Source organism: Eptatretus burgeri, chromosome 9 (genome assembly GCF_056783735.1).
Source record: "Eptatretus burgeri isolate ZD-2024b chromosome 9, Ebu_testis_v1, whole genome shotgun sequence".
In the NCBI taxonomy this organism is placed as follows: Eukaryota; Metazoa; Chordata; class Myxini; order Myxiniformes; family Myxinidae; genus Eptatretus; species Eptatretus burgeri.
In genome coordinates this window covers 557826-584323 of record NC_140969.1, presented here as the reverse complement: position 1 = coordinate 584323, position 26498 = coordinate 557826, and the positions used below count along the sequence as shown (strand labels likewise).

The 26498-nt window shown below is 49.6% G+C and overlaps 1 protein-coding gene across 4 annotated transcripts in view; it reads left to right on the top strand.

The window, feature by feature from the left end:
* Window positions 1–26498, top strand: part of LOC147019399 (ubiquitin carboxyl-terminal hydrolase 14-like) — a 203105-nt gene that overhangs the window by 6659 nt on the left and 169948 nt on the right. For all 4 annotated transcript variants that reach the window (XM_085893825.1, XM_085893823.1, XM_085893822.1 and 1 more), the window contains exon 2: window positions 11188–11333. In XM_085893825.1, coding sequence (XP_085749951.1) covers window positions 11188–11333 — 146 coding nt within the window. The remainder of the gene's footprint in view (window positions 1–11187; window positions 11334–26498) is intronic.

The following is a 26498-nucleotide window of genomic DNA, read 5'->3' as shown; positions in this document are numbered from 1 at the left end:
GTCAAGATCTCTGACCTTGATTTCGCAGATGACATTGTCATCTTTGCGGAGACTCTGGATATCCTTTTGGGGGCTCTCGAGGTGCTGAATGAGGAGTCGGAGCCACTGGGATTACAGGTTTACTGGGTCAAAACTAAGATCCAGGCTTTCAGTGACATCTTGGATCCTGCTATCCTGTCTGTACTTGTTTGTTGTGAGGATGTTCTGGTCACGGAGAGATTCACTTACCTTGGCAGCGATATTCATGTCTCTGCTGGCTGTGAGCCAGAGGTCAATAGACCTCTGGGTCAGGCCTGGGGAGTCCTGGATTCACTGGATCATGGGGTGTGGCACTGTCGGGACCTGTGCAGGATGAAAGTCTGAGTCTTCAGGCCCTTGGTGCTCCTGTCTTGCTCTGCAGATGTGATACTTGGAATCTGACCTGATCTGAGATGGAGACTTAATTCCTTTGGTACCAGGTCCTTTTGGGGAATCCTTGGCTATCACAGGTCGGACTTGGTGTCCGCGCAGTTGCTGAGAGAGATTTAAATGAGATTTGTTACTTGCATAGTCCATTGGCGTCAGCTGCGTATGGACATGTGGCTCGTTTTCCTGACGCTGATCCTGCTCACCAGATTCTCTCAGCAAGGAAGCCTCGTGAGTGGAGGAAGCCAATGAGCTGACCACATGCCTCGTGGTTGCAGCAGTTTTATCAGTATCTCAAGGAGATGGGGATGGGCCAGGCATCTGCCTGGAGTATGGCCAGGAAGAGGCCCCTGGAGTACCGGCGGAAAGTGGACGCAGCGACGCACTGCTCTGGTGCATGCTCCCCTTCCTGAGCTGACCTGACCTAGAGCTGTTTAAGTAGAAATTGTGTCACAGGAATACATTGTGTGAAGTGGACCATAATGATCTCATGCTTTCATTTTAACTGTGTGCTTGTGCTATTTTTAATCCTTAACTTTCTTTTTATGACTTGTTTCAAATGTTATGTGTAACTGTTTCTCTAAGCTTATATAAATAAAGGTATACAAAAGTCTCTCTGTCGCTCTGTCTGTCACTCTGTCTGTCGCTCTGTCTGTCGCTCTGTCTGTCGCTCTGTCTGTCGCTCTGTCTGTCGCTCTGTCGCTCTGTCTGTCGCTCTGTCGCTCTGTCTGTTGCTCTGTCGCTCTGTCTGTCGCTCTGTCTGTCGCTCGCTCTGTCGCTCTGTCGCTCTGTCTGTCGCTCTGTCTGTCGCTCTGTCTGTCGCTCTGTCGCTCTGTCTGTCGCTCTGTCTGTCGCTCTGTCTGTCGCTCTGTCGCTCTGTCTGTCGCTCTGTCTGTCGCTCTGTCTGTCGCTCTGTCTGTCACCCCCTCCTCACACCCTCCCTCCCGTAGTATCTAGCAATGTTTGGTGAGGCATCGCTCTCCCCTCCTCTCCCCCCTCCCTTCCTTGCTCTCCCCCCCTCCTAGCCTCCCTTCCCTTTCGTACTCTCCCCTCCCCTCCCTTCCCTTTCGTCCCGTCCCTTCCCGTCCTCTCTGCCACCTCTGCCTCCTCTCTCTCCCCTCCCTCCTTTCAACATACGAGTTTATTAGTTTTTGATGGGTTTATGAGCCAACATGTGTTGTGTGGGATTAAGTAGATTTCTCTTAATCTTTTCCCTTCTTAATCCTGCACAAGAACCTCTCTTTCACGCAACCAAACAAGGCATTCATAGCACACTGTTAATTTGTATTCGTGCACCATTATCCAATGGGCATATCATGACGACCTTAACTGTATTATACTCACCAATGTTACAATGATCATACCACCTCAAAATACCTTTATTATAATCACCACACCATTGTAACATTACCCAAGCTCGCAGTACATTCGCCATTGCCACTTCAACCATGCAACCACAACCACAATGAACCACCACACCACAGCTAAACTCAGCACGATACCACCACTACCATCACCTCAACCACAGCCACTATGTATACCTACCACCACCTTTTGGAGTAACAAGGAACAATTGCCACAAGGAACCTATTACATACCTTGGATCTGGATGTTCAGGTGGCTCGTTCGAAGTGCAAGTGTGTGCTAAGCACCATTGAAAGTCGTTTCAATAGCTCGAGCACTCCACTGAATTATGGCCCCCATTGGGTGTTCAGCGCATGTTCGCGCCTGGAGAGCGCAGCCAAATACCCCAGCGCCATGTTAAGTACGGAGTGCCATTGCGTGTGCCGCCCGGAAAAGCTATGATGGCGTCTTCACAGCTGTGCCTGTGTGTGGGCGGAGCCGGCGCTCGAGTAATAGCGCATACACCAATGGGGGTGCTGGAAAACTACGACCTGTTTTGATCCACTTTTAGGCTTTTCCTGTGGTGTCGTGGTAGGGGTGCTTAGAAGGCAGACACGAGCGGAGGAACAGTCGAGCCCGGCTTTGTTGCACAAGCGGGAGCGCGGGCGTACGTTGCCCGCAGCTCTCCTTTATTACGTACTCAATGCACTCACGAGCCGCGGCGACTACGGCACCCACTACAACGCCTCAGGTGGCGCGCACTCCTTATATCCCTGGCAGACACGATGATCACGCCGACCACTCCCCCCACCATCATGCCCTGCCCTGCAGGCCCGCAGGCTACACCACACTCCTCCCTCCTAAAACCATGATTATTAAATGATCATCATCATAATAAGCATAAGCAGTACAACATACCACGATATAAAAGCAGACAAGGTACAAAAAGGAAAAAGCATAGTATAAAAGCACATCACATCATATAACGTGTTGATGCGAGCGAGTGGAGCTGCAACGGCCAGGTTCCTAAGACTGAGTTGCACAATGAACCTACAAAACCCTGACCGCGTTACCGATATGAAGCAGCAAGGCGAGAAGCACAGCAGCACTACGCAGCAAAAGCGCCCCCAGGCAGCTCATGCTTACATGCCCTCCGGCGAGGTCGTGGCGACCTCCCGAGCAAACCTCCCCCGGCACCATCAAACGCCTCCGGCCGACAAGGCGGCACATCTCCCCCAGCCAGACCTGAAGCAGATAAACATTCCGAGGCCGGAAGCCCGCTGTCTGGAAGCCGTGGCGCCAACGCCAGACCCGACTGACCTTGGGTGGGGGCGCTGAACAGCGCCGTTGGCTGGATGCAACAAATGCCCCATAACAACCCACGCACCACAATCAGTTCAGATTCCAACGCATGTCCAAACGGCCTCGAGAGAGAACAGAGAGCTGCGTCCCAGGCGCCAGGCACGTCTGACCTTGCCGAAACCAGAGGTGGGGGGTAATGCTGAACAGCGCACCAGCCCTGGCTCCGAGTCGATCTCCGAGACCCACACGGCAATTAGACGGTAGCCATTCCATACAAACCACCGCTTAAACTCAGGCTCGTCATAAATCAATAAGAACATCATTTGTGCCATTGCAAACTCGTTTTTCCGTACAGCGCGTTTCCCCGATGAAATCCCTGCACATGACACAGTAACCACCCGCGGCCCGGGGCAACGGGAGGCCAACAAAACCTCTTTATTTGCCACCATCGCTCCCAAAGCCTCCACATCACATTGATCATAATGCAAATCCCATCGCTTGATCTCAGGCAAACCTATTCTCACACATGAACTGTCGGCATTTATTTCAACAACGTTAAACCGCATCACTTGAGCAATGAAAAACAAATACGCAATGAACAGCAACCCATGAACCACATCACGTGTCCGTCTCCCGGCTGTCGTCTCGATGTTGCGAACCGTGACTTTCTTGAACGCGACGGGCTCGCCGCAACTCCCCGTTGAAACTGCCCGAACAACACAGGCGCGCCTTGCATCATGAGCGCAGCCGAAGCGCGAGAGCTCATCGCGAGAGCTGGCACGGCTCCCGTTGCTCCCGAACCGCACATCACCATTGCAGGCAGCAACGAACGGCCGCTCCCGTTGCATCGATGCGGCTCCCGCCACCAGAACCTCGCCCTCGGAACTCGAAGACAGCATCGAAGGGAGCACCGGCGCACCTGGAGGTACGAACTGGAGATCCAGCTCGAGGTGCGTCAACCAGTCCCGACCCAAAAGGGCGGGCCCCTCCCCTCGCACCACAAACACCGAGAGTAGGGCGCTTCGACCCCGGTAGAGCACCGAGACATCGGCCACCGCAAGCGGTGCAATCGCTTCGCCGGTGTACGTGCACAGCGACAAGGTTGTCTTGACCAGGCGAACACCGCGAAGACTACGAGCCGCCCGCTCGCCCATGACCGACACTGCAGCCCCGGTGTCCACGTAAAACACGGTCGGCTCACCATTCACCTCGACTTCTACCGTGATCGGTGTTGTCACCTCCGGACCAATGGAAAACAGACTCAACATGGGCAGCATCAGTGCCCCGGTCACCTCAACCTCCCCTGCCATTGATCTTGTCACCTCCGGACCAATTGAAGGCAGGTCTAACATCGGCAGTATCTCCCGTTCCGGGTCGCCGGGATCTCTGTGCCCAGGCTGCAGAACTCGACCCGGAGCGTTACCGTGTACGCCATGCACCGAACACCGTACCAGCAGTAGGTCTCGACCCGGGACAGAAGGATCGCTTCGCACACCGCCATCGATGACTATTATGATGGGCGATGACTCTCGGCACACACACCGTAGACGTCCCCGAGTGCTCAGACCGCCGTCCGAGTGATTGCATGGCAACGCTCGTCCACGACCCGCGCCGCAGACCGTGCGCGCGGCCGTGCGCGCCTGGCACATCGCGCTGACCTCCGGATCATCCGCTGCGCACCGACCATCGAGACCCCGGACATCCCTCAGAGCTTGCGCGACGTCCAACGCCGCGTCCGAGCTGAACTGCGTGTTCTCGTTCTTTAGCCGTGGCCTTGCAGAAATCATTCCCCAGATTTGTCGTGCCTCAATTAAACGAACTCCGAGCGCGGCCGTTGTCCACTCGACGTGACCGAAGTCGACTCCGCCGAAGGCGGGCATGCGTCCGTGCGCCGTGCCCCGACTTCCTGTCATGCCTGAGCTGGCCGCGCTGGTGAGCCTCCTGGCTCCGGAGCCTGTGCGCGCGGCGAGCGAACCTGCGATACGCTCTTCGCGATGCGTACTCCTCCGGAACCTCGAACCGCGCGGGGTGCGCTGAGTTACTCGCTGCCGCTTCGAACCCAAACGCCCTGCACACGCCGATCCGAACATCCTCGTCGCCAATCTGTGGTGTCGTGGTAGGGGTGCTTAGAAGGCAGACACGAGCGGAGGAACAGTCGAGCCCGGCTTTGTTGCACAAGCGGGAGCGCGGGCGTACGTTGCCCGCAGCTCTCCTTTATTACGTACTCAATGCACTCACGAGCCGCGGCGACTACGGCACCCACTACAACGCCTCAGGCGGAGCGCACTCCTTATATCCCTGGCAGACACGATGATCACGCCGACCACTCCCCCCACCATCATGCCCTGCCCCGCAGGCCCGCAGGCTACACCACATTTCCCACGCCAAGTAACTATAATAAGTCGTGCGTTTCACACAAGCAGAAAAACTCATGATTCAGATTGATTTGATGGCGAGAGGCAGAACACAGCTGTGGAGCAAGGCTTGCAGGCCACGACGAGGGAAATTGATGAGTTAATGGAGTAGATCTCTGGGCAAGCGAGAGATCTGGGCGTCGGACTGAGTGCAGTCATTCGCGCCAAGCCAATCGCATTAACATTTACAGACTTCCTTACACCTTCTTCGGATGTTTTCTCACGCGTTCTTTCTCTTCTTTTCCGTCTCGTCTGTTGTGGACAAATAATCATAAAGGAGCAATCAGCGATTACTCGGGAAAGTCTCAAATGGTTCTCCCCTTCAGAGTGCCCCCACAGATATGCACGTCTTTTGCAGTTTTGGCCTTGCACCTCACCGCACACTCACTCACATTTCATCAGACCATACACCTTAGACACCCTCAGTATTCTTCCACTTTTCCCCTCCTCACCGATTGGGCAACCACCTCGTTCTTTCCTTATCTCGCTTACTAATCTACCCTTTCTCGGAATGTTTCTGATGGTGCCTGTTGTGTTGATGTGAAGGTAAGACTGTTGAAGAAATTAGATTGGAATTGCTTTGCCCTGTGTTTTCTTTTGTATATGACTATTTATTTTGCCTCACCTCACCAATCCTTGCTTGTCCCTGCTGTACGAATTTTCACTGTATTAGACCCATTGCTTCTACCACGTACTTGTCCTCACCCTTTCTGGAAATAAATTGCTTGTGATTGTAATGTACCAAGCTTGTAGCGTCTTTTACTCCATTACTCGAGCATAGTCCGCACGTATTGTTTGCGGGGAAGTTACACCTCACGTGATTTGCTCTTGTTAGCCAGCGTACACTCACTGTATCGCTTAGCAGTAATCCAAATGTGTGCACTGAGGGCATGAGTCTTTGATGCTGTCGTCCAACGGAAAGGTAACATGCGAAGTCGTGAGAACCCTGCCAGGATTGTTTGCGGTGGTTGATTAGCAACACGCCAAGCTGCACACACAGATATCTGTGGCTGGTGGCTTCAGGAACATGCGTTTGTGAGAAACTCGAGCGCTTCCCCTCGTGGCGAACCTTGAACCCCAGGCAATAACAATATGATACATGGTATGACATGACATAAGATAAAGGACATGGTATGACATGACATGACACACACCCCTGACGAACTCCAGTTACAAATGGAAGTCAGAGATGGTATCACCACATCTCAAAGCACTCTCAGTACCAGAGTAGAGGTAAGACATCAGATCGATCAGTTTTGGTGGCACCCCATGAAGACCTAGAATCCTCCAGAGGGAATCCTGATTCATTGAATCAAATACTTTACAGAGATCAACATAGGCTGCAAGCAGCCCCTGCAGTAACTCTCATCTGTGTTCGGTGAGGAACAGAAGAGCAAGGATATGGTCAATCGTTGACCTCTTTGGTGTAAAGCCTGACTGCTCTGGAGACTGGTGCTCAAGCAGTAGGTGGCGAACCTGACCAATAATTATCTGAGCAAAGACCTTGCCCGGCACTGAAAGCAGCGTCACCCTCGGATGTTCGTGCAGTCCTGGTGATCACCCTTCCCTTTCCAGAAAGGGACAACAAGGCCCCTCTTCCAATCATATGGGATGATGCTTGTGTTCCAGGCAGAGCATAGAACAGCATGCAATGACATGAGTACAGCATTTCCACCAGCCTTGAGAAGTTCAGTGTGGATGCCACAGATCCCACGAGCTTTACCCCATTTGAACCAGTTCACTGCAGCCTGTGTTTCCACAAACTAATGTGGATCACAGTTGATTGGAGGATAGTAATAGGGATAGTATCACCCCTGACATCCAACTCAACAGCTGGTGGGTCAGCCTGGTACAGCTGCTCAAAGTAACCGGCTCAGCGAGCCTTCACTTCGGACTCCTCTGTCAAGAGCCACCACCCTCTGCTCTAACTGCAGTACACCGAGGGATGGGCATGGAGGAACGCAATGCGAGAATTCCCCTGTAAGCAGGACGAGAATCACTTGATCACAGGTAATGCTCTACCCCCTCACAGATTCCTCACACATCGGCCTCCTTGTCCTTCCTCAGCGTACATACAGTTTTATGCCTCAGCTCCGTGAGCAGCTCAGCTCTGCCATTCAGCCTGGCCCTGTGACTTTCGTCAATGGTATCCAGTGTCCATTGAGAGGTAACATTCTCCTTCGCCCTACGGTGAGTTCCAAGACATCCACCGGCAACATCATGTAGGGTGGTCTAGAAGGCACGGCACAACTCTTCAGGGTCCCAAAGCACACAGACAACATCAAGGAGGGTGGTCTTGAAGGCACTCCACAACTCTTCAGGGTCCCAAAGCACCCAGACCCCCCAAATCCCCACTCAGCCTGTTCACAAACTCCTCAGCTACGCTGTCATCCTTGAACTTGCCAACATTCAGCACACCCTAGGCCGGGATGGTACCATTCTCCCATATTTAAGCTGCAAATTCAGAGTTGCTTCAGCAGGGTATTAAGCAACTGAGCACTCTGGTAGACCCTGCAGTTCTGGATCATCCTCCGGTGACCATCAACGAGCACATGGTCAATCTCCTTTGCCACACCGCCAGTGTTGGAATACCAAGTCCAGCGATGAGCTTGTGGGCACAGAAACCATGAGCCAGCCACCCCAAGTCCATGACTTCTTGCAAAGTCAAGGAATTTCGTGCTTATCTGGTTCACAGTTCCAGACTCATGGGGACCAACACAATCATGTCTCGTAACCATCCCTATCAGTTCCAATTGATGCATTGAAATCCCCCAAGACAAGAAGAGTATCTTGCCTGGGGCACTGATCAACCACAGACTTGAGCGTGGCATAGAATGTGCCCTTCACGGTGAGGTCACTCCCCTCAATCGGAGCATTTACAGAGGCCAGGGAAACGACACCCACGGAGTGACGAATCCTTGCTTTCATATTATGCTTATTGACTGGTATTACCTCAATTATCATTTGAGTCAGCTTCGTGGACACAGCTACAGCAACTCCTTGGGCATGGTAACCATCAGAGCGACCAGACCAATAGTAGGTGTAACCACCCACCATGATCTCGCCACGATCCGGTCTCCGAACCTCAGAGAGTGCTGCAATACCGATGTTCAAATGATTGAGCTTAGATGATAACAGAGACAGGTGATCATCCTCTCTTAGGGATTGGCCATTCCAGGTACCCACCCGAAGGGACCGCCTCAGGTTAACCCAAGGAGACCGCCCTCTGGTGGATGACACCTCAGCACCACTCCACCAGACACCACTGCTATCTGACCCAGGAAGTTTACCCGTGGTTTTCCTCCGATCAAGGAATGGGGACCTCGAAGGGTTTGCCCCAATCCCGTCATCAGGTGAGCTGCCCTGCAAAGGGCAGCAGTGCAGGAGGTCTTTCCATGGAATGGGTTTTCAGTTTTCTTTGCATTTGTGGGTTTTGCGGAATGAAGGGTTTTCGAAGGCTAGAGTGCAAATCCTGCCACCAACCTCCTAATAAAAAGTAACGCAACTGCAGGAGGACATCTGCAGACACATTTGGGCACTAGATATGTATGGCCGTTGGCTCACAAGGAGCTCCTCTGCCCTTTGGCAGGTTTTTTGTTAATCCTGCTGGGTGTCCAGATCATACACCCTCCTTACCAGAAAACCTGGTGGGGGAGACAGTTTAGTTGCTAACAACCCGACCATGGAACAGGTTAGTGCAGGTTTACATGGTTCCTGTAGCAAGGCACATATCTAATCTGACCTGACCTTGACCAAGACGTCATTTATCTAAATTTTGTTCATGTTCAGAATTTGGTCACGTGATTGGTTGAATGGAGGTCCTCTCTGCTGATTACAGCGATAGGTTATGTTTTTCTGTCGCTCTGTCTCTCTCGGTCCGAAACATAACCTGTTTCAGGTTATGTTTTTACAGGTTACAGGTAATTTTTGTGGCTGTGCTGCTGATGCAATGCCCTCCTGTAGGTTGGAGCAGGAATTATTTGGTGTTTCAGACCTGATTTCAACCTTTTAATGAGCGCAGATTTTGCGGCGGTCAATACACCTTCGTTTGGGCATCAGATATGAAGCTTGTGCCAAGTTTCATCAAAATCGTGATTTAGGTTCAAGTGGTATTTTTTACAGACTGACTGACTGACTGACTATGGAGACTATGGACACTGCTCGATCGCATCAGCTCACCAAACTGAAGTCCATGTGAGCTAATAATTGATTTAACGTGTTAAATAAGGTGGTGTAAAAGATGCTGCATCAACCGTGGTGAATGTCTGAATTTGTTTTTTCTACCAACCATTAATATCTTTATTTTATTTCAATTGAATTATTATACTTGATCACTGTAGAACACAATTCGCCTTTTAGCACTTTCAAAAACCTTCATGTCTGGTGTTGGCCTAATGGTTAGGGTGGCAGGCTTGGGATCCTCGGGTCCTGATTTGAAATCCTGTTTGGCTGTTTAATTAATATCAGGTGGGGTTGACTCAGCCTGTCATCCTTCTGAGGTTGGCAAAATGAGTACAAGCTTGCTGGGATGATTGAGCCATTCGAGCATCTTGTGTCGGAATGGCCACTCGTCCAAGATTGTGCCCAATCGCCCAGGAGACTGCTTCGGCAGCACCGATGCTCTGTACAGAGTATGGTCCCAATGGATGGATCGATTCTGCACCTGGATAACATGACATTGAAGCTATTTCACCAGTATGATACTAACTCTTACGTTAACTTTAACCCGAGATTAAAGTTTAGGTGAGTGTGTTCCCTAATTGTTAACCATAATTTTAACCTTAGTGTGTTCCCTAGTTTGGTACCAACAGTTACAGGACTCTGCTTCAATCAATGAGAATAATTGCATTCTTTTGTGTTCATCGAGAACAAGTTGAGAGGAATATCTCACATGCTTCCTTATCTTACATGCGTTTAAATACATGGACTAATTGATTCCACATTAATTCATTCGACTCTTGAACGACATAAAATTCTGCCAGGAAATCTGCATTCTGCCGAAGACATTGACGACATATTCTAACGAAAACCCTGGTTCGATAAATCAATTCGCAGCAAACTCAGTGCCAAGGAAGACTCGTTTAGATCAGGAAGCAGTGTGGAGTATAAGAAAGCCAAGTATGAGCTATACAAGGAAATCGACATCTATGCAAGGAAATCTATGCAAGGAGCTATGCAAGGAAATCGACATCTCCCCTACCAGATTTATGAGCCCTGGCCTGTTGTCCTCCCCTCTCCCTCCTCCTCCGCACTCCAACACGTTTCAGGTGTTGACCACCACGGCACAGAGGTGATTGACTGTAACTGCAGACCACCGGAGTGGACGTCCGTAGCAGTTTGGGACCATGAACCATGAACAGTTTGTGAAAGACTTGGGCCAAGCAAACCCTACAAGAACGTGCGAATAATTTTGGGTGCTAAAGAAGAAGATGATTCAATAGATGTTTGCATTATTTATTGGATTATTGAATAGACGTTTCCAGGACGACATGTACATAAGACAATCGCTGTCTGGACTCGTCTTTAGACTTGAATACAGGTTAACTAAACTAGGGATTGTTAAAGCATGGACTAGTCATATCCTTAGATCATCCCATTCCCATGTTTGCATGAGGATATCCAAAGTTGTGAAGGGTCATTGGGTCAAACACCGCCTTCGTTTCCTTGTGAACTGCATCATTGCCACTGTGATGTCACACAACCCACACCTCGCCCTCCCCAGTCTCTGTAAAATGGGGGAAGGAGAAGCTGCAGGGCGTGCCGGTTGACACCGAATCACCTCCATGGGTGTTCAAGTCACAGCTGAGTGAACTCACGGGTGTTTCACCTCATCGGCAGAGGGTGCTCATCAGGGGAGTCGCACTCAAGGTACACCATTCCACATTCACGCACAACACCTGTTCTTCCCTCCAAAGATTGTTTTATTTCTAGTTTTCTCTCGGGCCTATCCCCATTTTGTTTAAAATGCAAAGAAACTGAAAATAATTGTCCTGCGATTGTTCTCATCTTAACCCTCTGGCTCATTCTGTGGGGAACCCAGGTTCAAATCCCAAACACCATAGATGTGTTTATCCATTATCTCCGAATGTCCTCAAAGTGATTTGTGTACAAACTACCAGCTCCACAACGAGCCTTAAATTCATGTAAAAAGCACACAAACAAACAAGGAAATGGAATGCATAGGTGAAGGCAATGTGGACCACCATGCCTGTGTTTTATCCTCACCCCATATAGTCTGTTGTGTCCAGATCTGGATCTTCACCAAATTTCATCCAGATCCGTCCACAACGTTTTGAGATATTCTGCACACAAACAAACAGACAGAGAGGGGTGAAAACAACCTCCTTCACCTTTGGTGGCGGAGATAACAATCACCAAAAATGACGCTTCACACTAATTTCCATCAGCAGAACATTACTGATGGTGGAAGATTCTGATTGTGTCCTCGAGACCTCTGCTGATCAGTGGCATCGCAACCAGGTTGTTACATATGGTGTTGGATACCAATGCATTGTCATTGGCAGGTCGCTGACAGACGTTAAAGAGGGTGGGGGATAGGATGGATCCTTGAGGGAGGCCATCATTTAGTGTTCAAGCATGGCTGATTTTACCGTTGAGGCTAACGCAGATCTTTCAGTCCCCAAATAATTCTGAGAGTAGTCTGATTGTCTTCTGGCAATAGAAGACTTTTGAGACTTTGAGAAGGAGCCCTCAGCGCTGTTAGGAACCCTCAGTGCCGACGACAGGTCCACCAAGGCAGTTGCCATCTTTTGTTTTCTCTGAAAGTCAGCCTTGATGATCGTGGAGAGGCCAAGAACCTAACCACAGGTACTGCGGCTGGGCCTAAAGCCCGTGTACTCATCAGGTAGGAAGGCCTCCAGGGTGTGGGTTCAATGAGATAGTGAGGCCCTTTCCATCACTGATAGAGCTATAGGGAGGTAATTGGAGGTCAAGACTGCTGGCTTACCAGTTTTTAGGATAGCAATAACATTAGCCTTCTTCCAGGCTGCAGGAATTTGTTCTGTTTCATGGATGGTAGTAAAAAGGACCACCAATCAGGTACGACCCTTTTCTCAGGGGTTTTTAAAGAATTCGGGGAAAATTTGTGTCGACCCTTGCAGATTTACCGTTTTTGTTTTCCGGCAGGCCATCGTCATTCGTCAATGTCTTTCTTTGTATATGGGGCTGACAGGTGGCTGCTCAATGGTTTTTGGTGGAGGTTTCAGAGGTAATCCCTTTTTACCTCCTGCCTTAGTGATTTGAAAGTTGGCACCTTTGAGGTCGAGAAGAGGTGAGGTGCCATGGAATCAGGGGAAACTCTTGGGAGGGCAACTGGTTGCAGTCCAAACTGCAACCGGTCCAGCCAGCATCAGCCCACATGTCCTAAAAACCTATTCTTCTGCTCTTGCTCACCCTCGCTCTGTTCTATTCACCCTTTCAGCTGCTAAAGGTCATCTGCCATCTGCTTGAAGATTGGCAAACATTCCCGCCCCACATTAAAAAAAGGAGAAAAAACAGATCCCTGTAACTACAGACCAATCAGCTTTGTCCCAATCATCAGCAAGGTTAGGGAATCCATCATCGCTTCTGACATTAAATCCTTCCTCCTCTCCAATGGCTTGATTTCTGATCATCAATTTGGTTTCAGACCAGGTCACTCTACCCTGGATATGCTGCTTCTGCTCTCCCAACAATGGATAGAAGCCCTCAATGCCAGACAGGAAATCCGAGCCATCTCCTCAGATATATCGCCTGCTTTTGATACAGTCTGGCACCCTGCTCTGCTCACCAAACTCTCTTCCTCTGATATCCAAGGACATCTCCACTCATGGCTCACAGACTTCCTCTCTTGTTGCAGCCAACGTGTGGCCGTTAATGGAGTTCTCTCATCCCCTTTTCCTGTTCAGGCTGGAGTTCCTCTAGGCATTGTTCTGGGTCCTTTTCTTTTTCTGGTTTTCATCAATGATCTCTCTGACTCTCACTGAAAAATCCTTTGTCTCTTTGCTGATGACTAAACCCTCTGCCAGACCATCTGTCATCCCTCAGATCGGTAAGCAACAGCCTCTTCACTCTCTGCAGATCTGGATAAAATCACAAGCTGGTCCAACACGTGAAACATGTCTTTCAATCCTGACAAATCTCACATTCACTATGTCTCTCTGAAAGGACCGTCTGGAACCCCCCTCCCCCCCCCATCTACTTTCTCAACAATCCTCTTGAAGAAGTCCTTTCACTCAATCTTCTGGGTCTCACTATCTGCCATGATCTTTCCTGGGAAAGCCACATTTCCAAGATGGCCTCCAAAGCCAGTCGCCAACTGAGCATCCTCCTTTGTGCAGTCTTTCCTTGGCACACTTGAGCCCTGACCACAAACAAAGCTTTCGTCCACAGCCTGATGGAGTACTGCTCTCCCCTCTGGCCTGCTGCTCCTGCCTCTCGCCTTTCTTTGCTTCATGCTGTGGAAACAAAGGCATTTAGGATCATTGGTATCTCCCGCGAAGAGTCTGAGCCTTTGGGTCTCTCCCTCTCTCACCACAGGCAGGTCGGTGGTCTTTCTGTCTTCTACTGTCTCCTCTCTGGTCTCGCCCCGGCTACTCTGCGATTTGTCCCACCATATTTATGCCAGGCATTCAAGGTCTGCCAGCAATCCTCTTCTGGTATAACTACCAAAATGAAGAATCACTGCTCACCTTTACTCTTTCATTCCTCTTTTTTCCCCGCCTTTGGAACAAACTCATACTCTCTTCAATCCCACTCTTCCCTCCAGGTCTTCATAACAGCTGTTCACCACCATCTCTTATCTTCCCCCATCCAAAACCACGATCTTTTCTACCCCCGCAAATCCACCCCAAACCCACCTCTTTCAAAGTCCCTGCTTTTGTTCCTGAAGGTCCTTGTTGTGTCCATCTTGTTTACCCTGTGTACCCTGGCCCATCCCTCTGCCTTCCACAGATTTTTGTGTTTTTTGTATACACTGTCAAGGCTCGTATGAGAGCTAACACACAGAAACGTACAAGGGGAGCAGGAGACAAGAGGGACGGGAGAGAGAAGGAAAAAAAAAAACAGCAGGGAACAGAGACATAAAGAGATCTGTGGAAGGGAGAGGGATATTTATCGGTATGCCATCCTGATGAGGGCAAACAAGCCTGAAACCAGATAGGCAGCTCCTTTTGATGTTTAATTGATGTTGACCATGTAATCTTTGCTGTTTGACAGTCAGCAGGCCAAGGCTTCCGGGTTGGACGTGATGCTTTTGTGTCGGACTACGTCCATCAGAGATCGGAGGAGTGCTCGTCACACTCCACATTTCGATATTTATTCACATATATATATATATATATATATATATATATATATATATATATATATATATATATATATATATATGTTTTATGTATTAAATATATATATATATATATATATATATATATATATATATATATATATATATATATATATATATATATATATACTGTTGCGGGCCGAGGGTTGGGTGACAAAACCACCAGTGGGTGGGGGTGGGGGGGGAGCTATCTTGGGTTCCCACCAGACTCCCCGGAATTGCAGGCCGTCAAACACGGATAAATCCTTGACGCAGTGGGTCGCTAACCGACCGTGAACACCAATAACTCAACTACGTGACCTTGGGTCCTCTGTTTGTGGGTTAACCGGGATACCGAATTAATCATGTGACCTAATTACCGGGGGACACGCCCTCGGTACGCTTTGTTCGAACCGTATCACTTTACCAGATCACATGCAGCCGAGCGACACTGCCAAGGACATACCGGCTAAAAGGAACGGATCGTTGGGAATAAAGTCTCGGCTAGGTTAGGATACGGACCATGCTGGATCAATGAAAGAAAAGACAAAAACGAGCTGGGAACATGTCTACAAATAATTTATTAACATGCAGCTGAGGAAAGATATGTGGCACTGTGAATGTTGTTTATTGTTGTCTGAAAGCAGGAATAGAAACAAATGTGAAAGGTGCGACAATAAACTTACAAAAGCAGACACAGAGCAGAGTTAGCCCGATATAATTCTTGTACAATCTTAACTTAAACGAGGACAGGTGCCATGACACACACACACACACACACACCGATGAAGAAGAGTTAATGAGAAGAAAAAGGCGAGAGGAGATGAGGCTAACGGTCTCTCAATCCCTTGTACGATAGCGTGACGTGCCACCAACACGTTTTGGGGGGATGCTCCACTGGGCTATATCTCCCTGACAGCTAGCACGTCGTCTCTTGCTTCGTGGCACTTCGTGCAGCTAGCGTCGGTCCAGAGAATGAGATGCAACCGTCGGGCATGAAGGGAGGGACTTCGGGGGAGCCAGCTTCGGGGACTTCGGGGGAGTAGGTGGAGAAAGGTGGAGTCTGAAGCAGTGGGCAGAGTGACAGACAAGATCAGGTGGGTGAGTGGAGTCAGCGACGAGGCGTGAAGAAGGTGGAATCAGCAGGCGAGTGGGCGGAGAAGGGCGGGTGGAGAAGGCGGAGTCAGCACGTGGGTCGGTGAAGAACGGCGGGTGGAGAAGGTGAGTTGAAGATCCAGCGAGAGAGAGAGAGAGAGACGGAGAGAGAGAGAGAGGGAGAGGGAGAGGGAGAGGGAGAGGGAGAGGGAGAGGGAGAGGGAGAGGGAGAGGGAGAGGGAGGAGAGGGAGAGGGAGGAGAGGGAGACGGAGAGGGAGACGGAGACGGAGACGGAGACGGCTGGCTTCGCGATCCTCCTTTTATATAAATCCCGCCGTGCAAGGTGGGGGCGCCACCCCGAAGCGATGTGTCGTCATCTGAATTGGGTGCTCTGATTGGCCCCGGCCACTGCGCGGGCCAGCTGTCATGGCTGGAAACAGCTCAACTCCACTTCCGGCAAGATGGTTCCAAGCTGTGGAATCGTCTTGCTCCAAACCCCATGATATGGATCTCCTTGCTCCAAACCCCGTGATATGAATCGCCTTGCACCGAACTCTGTGCCGTGCCCGGGCGACCCGCGGTTGGCACTGGTCAATGTGCCTGCTCCGCTGTGCGCCACGCGGCCCGAGAGATCGAGCCGCACAGCTTGCCTCTGCCTGGTAGCAGCTGCATCGAGGCAGAGGTGCGGGAAGATGTCTGCCGTCTGCGGGAGACATTTGTGGCCGTCCTGGTGAGCAAAGACCGACAGTAAGACGTTATTGTAACCCCATGCACAGTCCTGGCCAAAGATGTGTGTTATTCATGCCCCGTTCTGGACAATTATAAAGTATCATGGGCTGCGCGCGAGTCTGCCATTGTACATGTGGTCAGCGCGCGGGTCCACCCGCCATCAAGCATGCCCCGTACAGTGCGCGCGGGTCCGTCATTGTACACGTGGTCAGTGCGCGGGTCTGCCCGTCATCGAGCATCGTGTTCACGGTTATCAGATGTGGTGGGTGCACGGTACCAGCCCTGATCTGTGTCAGGGAATTGAGGGAAAGGATTGGATATAATTATTAGATGGAGATTCGGATTGAAAAGGGGACAGATATATTTATTAATGGAGATTTGGATTGAAGAAGCGTGTGCCCCGTGCATACTGTACGTTAGCATTTGGTGTGTTGGTTATGCCTCTGATTGCCTGAACAATGGGTGGGGGGTCATCGTTGCGCTGCACGTACTCCATGCAGCACCAGCGTTTATTGTTGGCTTCTACTGCTGCCCTTGGTCTTCTGTGAGGACGCATTCTTACGGAAAGGGCGTGGCTGTGGTTTTTACAGATGGGTCCCGAGTGTAGAGCTTGCAAGCCTCATGAGGACGCCTTGCTTGGATTTACCTCAGGAAGAGAGAGAAAAAAATTAATAGGAATGAGGTTCAGAGATTTAATCAGACCTAGCTATGAGATTTACACAACGCACTGTCCGTTCGACCCACTAGACATGAAGGAAGGGACTATCTGAACGTACATGTATGAAATAACTGACTGGGGACCACTGCATGTTGGCTGCTATCGGTGTTGGAGGGATTCAGTTTCTTGAACCGCAACGATATATAATATATATTGAGAAAAAACCATTGTTCTCACCAAATTTCGTGTCCCGTCCACAACGTCACGTGACCTTTTTCAGGCTCCCAGGGATTGTTGGGCTCGTCGGCATGTGGTGGGTGGACCGCGTCAGAGCCGGGGCACCATTGTTGGCGATAGACGTGGCTCTAAGATCGTGAGTGGAAAAATATATCGAGCGCTCCAAATCGCATGTTTGAATGCGATTTTTCTAGTGATTTTTAAGACTCTCGACTGCACAGTGGTGCTGATCGTTGATAGCTCCGTCTAATGGAACGAGTTAAATCCGGAAGAGTGTGATCGTTATTCCCGGATATCGTTGAGTGGAGCTGTGAGTTGTACGACCTGTTTTTGGAACTCTATTGTTGCCAAGAGTTCTGGCAGGTTTTTTGTGCTGTGTATTCAACTCTGTTACGAGCCATTTTTGAGATCGAGCCAATAAAATATTGTGCCCACCCCGAGAGGCCGATTTGAAACACAGTGGTGTGTTTCGTTGTTCTCTTTGTCCACACGTGGACTGCTTGAAGCTCGGACATTAACGTCAGGATTCCGTGCTGGAAGATATTAACAGCCGGGATCGCGACAAATGGGGCCTCGTCCGGGATCCTTCGAGTAAGGGACATTCGAACTGAGACAGAAATTCCACAGTGGGTCGCCATCTTCCGTCATCTGATCATCGTTCCCTCACCAGCAGACGCCATCTTGGAGGAACTTTTCTCACCATAGGACGCGATCTTGTGTTTACGCCAGTCATCGGCCAAAGGGCGGATCCAGTCCCAAGGAGACCGCCAGTCATCGGGGTAACATCCCTGGATCAGATTGCGGGAGAGTGTGTCGGAGTGGTGCTGAGGTGTCGTCCACCAGACGGCGGTCTCCTTGGGTTAACCTGAGGCGGTCCCTTCGGGTGGGTGCCTGGAATGTCCTATCCCTAAGAGAGGATGATCACCTGTCTCTGTTATCATCTGAGCTCAAGTGTTTGAACATCGGTATTGCAGCTCTCTCTGAGGTTCGGAGACCGGATTGCGGCGAGATAATGGTGGGTGGTTACACCTACGATTGGTCTGGTCGCTCTGATGGTTACCATACCCAAGGAGTTGCTGTAGCTGTGTCCAATAAGCTGACCCCAACGATAATTGAGGTAACACCGGTCAACGAGCGTATTATGAGATTAAGGATTCGTCACTCCTTAGGTGTCATTTCCCTGGTCTCTGTTTATGCTCCGACTGAGGCGAGTGATCGCACCGTGAAGGATGCATTCTACGCCACACTCGAGTCTGTGGTTGATCAGTGCCCCAGACGAGATACACTTCTAGTCTTGGGGGATTTCAATGCATCGACTGGAACTGATAGGGATGGTTATGAGGTATGTGTTGGTCCCCATGGGTCAGGAACTATGAACCAGAATAGCACTAAGTTCCTTGACTTTGCAAGAAGTCATGGACTTAGGGTGGCTGGTTCATGGTTTCAGCGCCCACAAGCTCATCGCTGGACTTGGTATTCCAACGCTGGTGGTGTGGCAAAGGAGATTGACCATGTCCTCATTGACGGTCGTTGGAGGATGATCCAGAACTGCAGGGTCTACCGGAGTGCTCAGTTCCTCAATACTGACCACAGGCTTGTTGTAGCAACTCTAAAGCTGCACCTTAAATCCTGGAGAATGGTACCATCCCAGCCTAGGCTGGATGTTGCCAAGCTCAGGGATGAGAGAGTAGCTGAGGAGTTTGCGAACAGGCTGAGTGGACACTTGGGGGGTCTGGGTGCTTTGGGGGGTCCTGAAGAGTTGTGGAGCGCCTTCAAGACCACCGTCCTTGATGTTGCCGGTGGATGCCTTGGAGCTCACCGCAGGGCAAAGAAGAATTTTGTCTCTCAAGGGACACTGGATACCATTGACCAGAGTCGCAGGGCCAGGCTGAATGGCAGAGCTGAGCTGTTCAGGGAGCTGAGGCGTAAAACTGTACGTGCACTGAGGGTGGACAAGGAGGCCTATGTGCGATGAATCTGTGAGGGGGTAGAGCATCACCTGTGGACAGGTGATTCTTGTCCCGCTTACAGGGGAATTCGCGCATTACGTTCATCCAAGCCCATCCCTCAGAGCACTGCAGTTCGAGCAGAGAGTGGTAGGCTCTTGACAGAGGAGTCCGAAGTGAAGGCCCGCTGGGCCGGTTACTTTGAGCGGTTGTACCAGGCTGATCCCCCAGCTGTCGAGTTGGACGTCAAGGGTGTTACAATCTCTGTTGCTGACCCTCGAATCAACTGTGGTCCACCTTCGCTTGTGGAAACACGGGCTGCGGTGAACCAGTTGAAACGGGGCAAAGCCCCAGGGATTTGTGGCATCCATGCCGAACTTCTCAAGGCTGGTGGAAATGCTGCACTCGTGTCGTTGCATGCAGTTTTGTGCTCTGCCTGGAACACAGGCATCATCCCAACTGACTGGAAGCGGGGCCTTGTTGTCCCTCTCTGGAAAGGGAAGGGTGATCGCCAAGACTGCAACAACTACCGAGGGGTGACGCTGCTCTCAGTGCCGGGCAAGGTCTTTGCTCGGATAATTCTTGATAGGGTTCGCCACCATCTGCTTGAGCACCAGCGTCCAGAGCAGTCAGGCTTTACACCAAAGAGGTCAACGATTGTCCGTATCCTTGCACTTCGTGTCCTCACCGAACGCAGACGAGAGTTTCGGCAGGGGCTGCTTGCAGCCTATGTTGATCTCTGTAAAGCGTTCGATTCAGTGTATCGGGATGTCCTCTGGAGGATTCTTGGTCTTCGTGGGGTGCCACCAAAACTGATCGATCTGATGTCTGAACTCTACTCTGGTACTGAGAGTGCTGTGAAGTGTGGTGGTACCATCTCTGACTTATTTCTAGTTGTTACTGGAGTTCGTCAGGGATGTGTACTTGCCCCCACACTTTTCAGCACTTGTATGGACTGGATTTTAGAAAGGATGTCGGAGAGATCAAGTTGCGGTGCATCGTTTGGCAATGTCAAGATCTCGGACCTTGATTTTGCAGATGATGCAGTCATCTTTGCGGAGACTTTAGACATCCTCTTGGGGGCCCTCGAGGTGCTGAATGAGGAGTCGGAGCCGTTGGGATTACGGGTTTCTTGGGTCAAAACGAAGATCCAGGCTTTCGGTGACATCTTGGATGCTGCTGTCCTGTCTGTGTCTGTTTGTGGTGAGGATGTTGAGGTCGTGGAGAGATTCACTTACCTTGGCAGTGATATTCATGTCTCTGCTGGCTGCGAGTCAGAGGTCAATAGACGTCTGGGTCGGGCCTGGGGAGTCATGGATTCACTGGATCATGGGGTGTGGCGCTGCCGGTACCTGTGCGGGAGGACGAAAGTCCGAGTCTTCAGGTCCTTGGTACTTCCAGTCTTGCTCTATGGGTGCGAGACTTGCACTCTGACCAAGGATCTGAGACGGAGACTTAATTCCTTTGGTACCAGGTCTCTTCGGAGAATCCTTGGCTATCGCTGGTCGGATTTTGTGTCCAACCAGCGGTTGCTGAGAGAGACTCGGATGAGATTTGTCACCTGCATAGTCCGTGAGTCAGTTGCGGCTGTATGGACATGTGGCTCGTTTTCCTGACGCTGATCCTGCTCACCAGATTCTCTCAGCGAGGGAGTCTCATGAGTAGAGGAGGCCAGTGGGCCGACCACGTGCCTCATGGTTGCAGCAGGTTGACCATCATCTCAAGGAGATGGGGATGGGCCTGGCATCTGCCTGGGGGATGGCCAGACGGAGGCCCCTGGAGTACCGGCGGAAAGTGGACGCAGCGACGCGCTGTTCTGGCACATGCTCCCATACCTGACCTGACCTGATCGGCCAAAAAAAAACAAAAAAAGAAAACGTGAGTTATTTGTACGTTGCATTTTCTCATTGGCAATTTGATGTGCGGTGGTGATATTGGGTATTTCGTGTCGCATTTTCCCAACAGAGCGTTGTGTGCGAATTGTTTGTATCACCCCAATATTGTTTGCCTCCCCTGTGTGAATTGCCCCGTCCCATGTTTTGGGATAACCGAGCGGGGTATTATCGCGAAAGCCCTGTTGGATCCGATTCTATTATCGGCTATTAAAAAGCCAGCTATTATTTCGAATGCAATACGGCAGTTTAATTTGAAGGAAAAGGACGCGACGAACGGGTTAACATTCACACAAGGACATTTATTTATAGAACGACACATATGCAATCATGCAGTCATGTATGCAAGCAATGCACGTATACAATCATGCAGTCATGTATGCAACCAATGCACGTATGGGACAAAACACAAGCAATAAAAAGAACTACCACTGTTCTATTATTATTTATTTGCACTTCACAGTTCTACTTTAAGACATGGCGCCACAACGTTCATTCAAAACCCCAGAAAGAAAAGGCCCTGGCTCGTAAGCCTTTTATGTTTCTCAGAGCTTGGGAGACCGAAGCAGCTCCGAGAGGCCGCGCTGGTTACCTGCTGCCTTCGTGGCGACTCGCTGTGTGCTCCTTGACGTCCCGTCCACACGGCAGCTGGTGTGACCTTGGCGCGGCCCAGGCCTCGTCGAGCGGCCCGATCGATCGGGCCTAGTCGACAACGCCTCAGAGGAACGAACGGGCCTTTGCTCTTTCAGAGTTGATGCTCTCTTAAGAGCCCGTCCGTTCCTCCGCGTCGTTTGGACTGTTCCAGGGCCCGATCACTTCGGACCGTTATGCTGCTGGTTGGCGACTCCTCTCCGGCCTCTTCCCAGCGACACACAACTCGGCACGGCAGGCTGCGCTACAGGCAACGCTCTCTCCAGCTCCTGTCCGTCTGCAGACTCCAGGATCCAGGCTGATCCAGCTCCAAACGCGGCCCCGCATAACTGCTCACTTGGCGTCTCTGCATGCCCTTATATTGCGTCCGTGAGGCGAGGTTTTGATCTCCGATCTCTCACCTCTGATCCCCACTGGCTCCGCCCCTTTCAATCTTTTGATCCGATTTTGATGCGAGGCTCGGAGAGAGCGGACGTGGCAGAGATCATCTGCCCCACGCGGACGTTGTGGAAATCACCATCCCCCGTCCTAACAGGGAACCCCTGCGTCTGTCGGATGCGATGCTGTTCGTGGGGAACTCGCCCTGGCTGGCACAAAGATGGCGGCGTTTGCCGAGATGAAGGTGAGGCGATGTTGTTCGTTGTTGAGATGTGATTTAGGGGATGGCGAGATGTCGTTGTGGTGAAGGTGGTTGTGGAGAAGGTGGTTGTTGTGAAGGCAGTTGTGGAGAAGGTGGTTGTGGTGGTTGAAATGCGGTTGGTCCAAAATAAAGATAGCAAAAGAAAAATGGCTAATTGAAGATTCACAGCCCTGCACACGAATAATTGCCCGTTAAACATCGGTGGGGAAATCTATCTGAACACAGACTTATCGACAAAACTGATCTCAGGACCGATATGGTGCTCTGTGAATTTCCTCAACTGTAATAATAAATATATATATATATATATATATATATATATATATATATATATATATATATATATATATATATATATATATATATATATATATATATATATATATATATATATATATATATATATATATATATATATATATATATATCCTGGTGTTGGCGCAGTGGTTAGGGCAGCGGCTTGGGATCCAAAAGGTCCTGAGTTCAAGCCCCGTTGGGCCACTGAATTAATACACCAGGGGGTTGACTCAGCCTGTCATCCTTCCGAGGTTGGCGAAATGAGTACCAGTGTACTGGGCCAGTGTATACCCCGGTTAAAATAGGTGTACCATATCCCTGTGTTGTAAGAGGCGACCAGGGTTGCGTCAGGAAGGGCATCCGGTGTAAAACATGTGCCAAATCACTATGCGGATCATACGGATGATCCACTGTGGCGACCCCGAACGGGAGCAGCCGAAAGAAGAAGAAGAAATATATATATATATATATATATATATATATATATATATATATATATATATATATATATGTATATATATGTATATATATAAGTCCCACCCACATCTCTCACATTTGAATGGCGGGAATAGCCAATCAGCCCTCATCGAATCAACGAAACCCAGGTGGCTGGGATTATGTAAATAAATTGACACCTCCCATGCTCTTCCAGCCAAGGAAGCTGCATAAAGCAACCAAGAAAGCATATACAAGGGAGGCATTTGTTGTTTCAAACCCTTCCCAGAGTTCCTCCACAGCTATAAAGACTCACAAAGAGTACACACATGAGAATGCCAATGCTACACACCCCCTCGGCTGCTGGACTGGTTTAATCACTTATTGACGAATCATCAGCAACAACGCAGACAGCAGTGGATACCAATGACGCTCCCAAGCCTCATTGGAATGCAATGCTGTCTGCGTTGTTATGTGTTATGGTGAGCAGGTGTCGGACTATGTCCAATGGAGATCGGGGCAGTGCTCGTCACACTCCACATGTTTTGATATATATATATATATATATATATATATATATATATATATATATATATATATATATATATATATATATATATATATATATATATATATATATATCTACGGTGCCGGGGGGTCGGCCGCAAACCGACCGCTCTGACAGAGCCGCAAGTTGAGTCGGCCCGACTGATCGCCCGGAATATCGATCGTCATCCCGGATAAGTCCGGAGTCGACGGGAACTTGTGCAAGAACCGTGAAGGGCCAATGTTTATACCACGTGGTACAGGCTTATTTGCCAATTTTACAAAATACCTAGAGATCACGTGGCGATCTACCGAGCCTCCACACTCTCGACGGAACTCTTACGAAACAGGCTGCTTAAGCGAGCCTGTCCCGTGCGCGATTCCGAGTGGCTTAATCGCCGAGAACCGTCGGTCCGAATGTCCCCTTACGACGGCCCAACGGCCTTCTAACTCCCAACACACGACATGCTCAGTCAATGAAAGAAATGGACGCGACGAGCTGAAAACATTTAACAATTGGGGTTTATTTATACAGTAATCGGGGACCTTGGGAAGCACGCAAGAGGCAGGGTTAAACCGACTATACAAAATGTAATGCAAATATGTAACGCACAAACACACCCAAGAAATGGTGGCTAATGCATTTAATAAGGATTTCAGCTCAGAGGGACAGATGAGCTGAAACCCAGAAGCTATCTCGAACCTCTCCACCTCGTGTGGTCTTCAAGCTGTTCGGACACGGGCTCGAGCGAGGGTGAGCTGGATCCAATCGCCGTGAGCCGCGATCCTTTCCGAGCTCCAGCGGATCCCCTCGCGCTCCGGACCACGTGCTGGAGAGACAAAACACCGAGCCTTCCCGAAGATGCGTCGCTTTCCAAGTAGAGCCAGCCGAACCAAGATGAGGCCGCGAAGCAGAACAAAGGCCGAACCAGAACAACTCAGAACCAGCATGACCCTTTGAGCCACCGACTGCACAGCCAACTCGAAGAAGCACCAGCAAAACCACAACCTCGAACCAACTCGACCACCCTTGATTTAATCTATTTTTACCCATTAAACAATGGAAGGCGAGCTATCTATAGAACATGTACTTAGATACGAGATAACTGAGCGAAAGGACCTGAATGATGAGTGCGATAATGGTTTCCAGATTCGCAACAATATATATATATATATATATATATATATATATATATATATATATATATATATATATATATATATATATATATATATATATATACATACATATATATATTCGCCACTCCGACACAGTATACCAGCATGCTGGCACTCATTTTTGCCGACCTCGGAAGGATGACAGGCCAAGTTAACCCCACCTGGTATTAATTCAACAGCTGAGTGGGATTTGAACTCAGGACCCTAGGATCCAAAGCCCACCACCCAAACCATTAAGCCAACACCAGGCATACAAACTTTTAGAACACCCCCATTTTTCCAGTGTTTATCGAAATCGAAGCAGTTTAATGTTTCAATGCACTCTGAAATTAAAGCAAAGAACAAATAAATAATTGCATAAAAAAAAACAAATCACGGAATCGTTTTGTTGAACAAAATTTAATCTAAATTTTTGACTCATCAAAGTAGCCACCTTTTGCAGATATAACAGCCGAACATTCTTGTGGCATTATTTCTGCAATGGAAATCAAATATTGTTCGGAAAGTTCTTCCCAACACTGTTGCAGAAGTTCCCACACATGTGTTGCACTTGTGGGTTGCTTTGCTTTCACACTTCTGTCCAGTTCATCCCAAACCAGCTCGATGGGGTTTAAGTCTGGAGACTGTGCTGGACATTCCATGATTTGAAGCCTACCGTCTTGTTCTTTTCTTCTCAGGTAGTTCTGACATAGCCTGTAGGTATGTTTTGGGTCGTTATCTTGCTGTAGGATGAACCCCTGACCAACTAGGCAGAGACCAGAGGGTATTGCACGGCGCTGCAAAATGCTGTGGTCGCCCTTTTGGTTCAGGGTGACAGTCACTCTGTGCAAGTCGCCGACTCTGGATCCAGCAAAAGAGCCCCAGATCATCATGCTTCCTCCTCCATGTTTGACAGTTGGTGTCACACACTGAGGAACCATCCTTTCACCTACTCGACGGCGTACAAAAACCCTGCTTGATGAACTGAAGATTTCAAATTTTGATTCATCGCTCCATAAGACCTTCTTCCAGTTTTCAGTAGTCCACTGGCTTTCAGTAGTCCACTTCATGACCCAGGCAAGCCTCTTTTTCTTATTTTGCCATCTTAGCAATGGCTTTTTTACTGCCACTCGACCTGTCAAACCGGCAGCTCGAAGTCTTCTCTTTACAGTTGAAACTGAGACTTCCTTACCTCGACGAGTGTTAAGCTGTGCTTGAAGCTGCTGTCCTGTGAGCCGCCGATCATGCAAGCTGTTGACTCTCAGAAACTTGTCTTCTGATTGTGTTGTGTTTTTGGGACTGCCAGACCTCTTCCTGTCAGAGTTTCCAGTTTCCAAGTGACTTTTCATGGTGTTGGAAACTGTACTCACTGACACCTTGGCTTACTTTGCAATTTCTTCAAAGGAAAGACCTACACTTTTAAGGG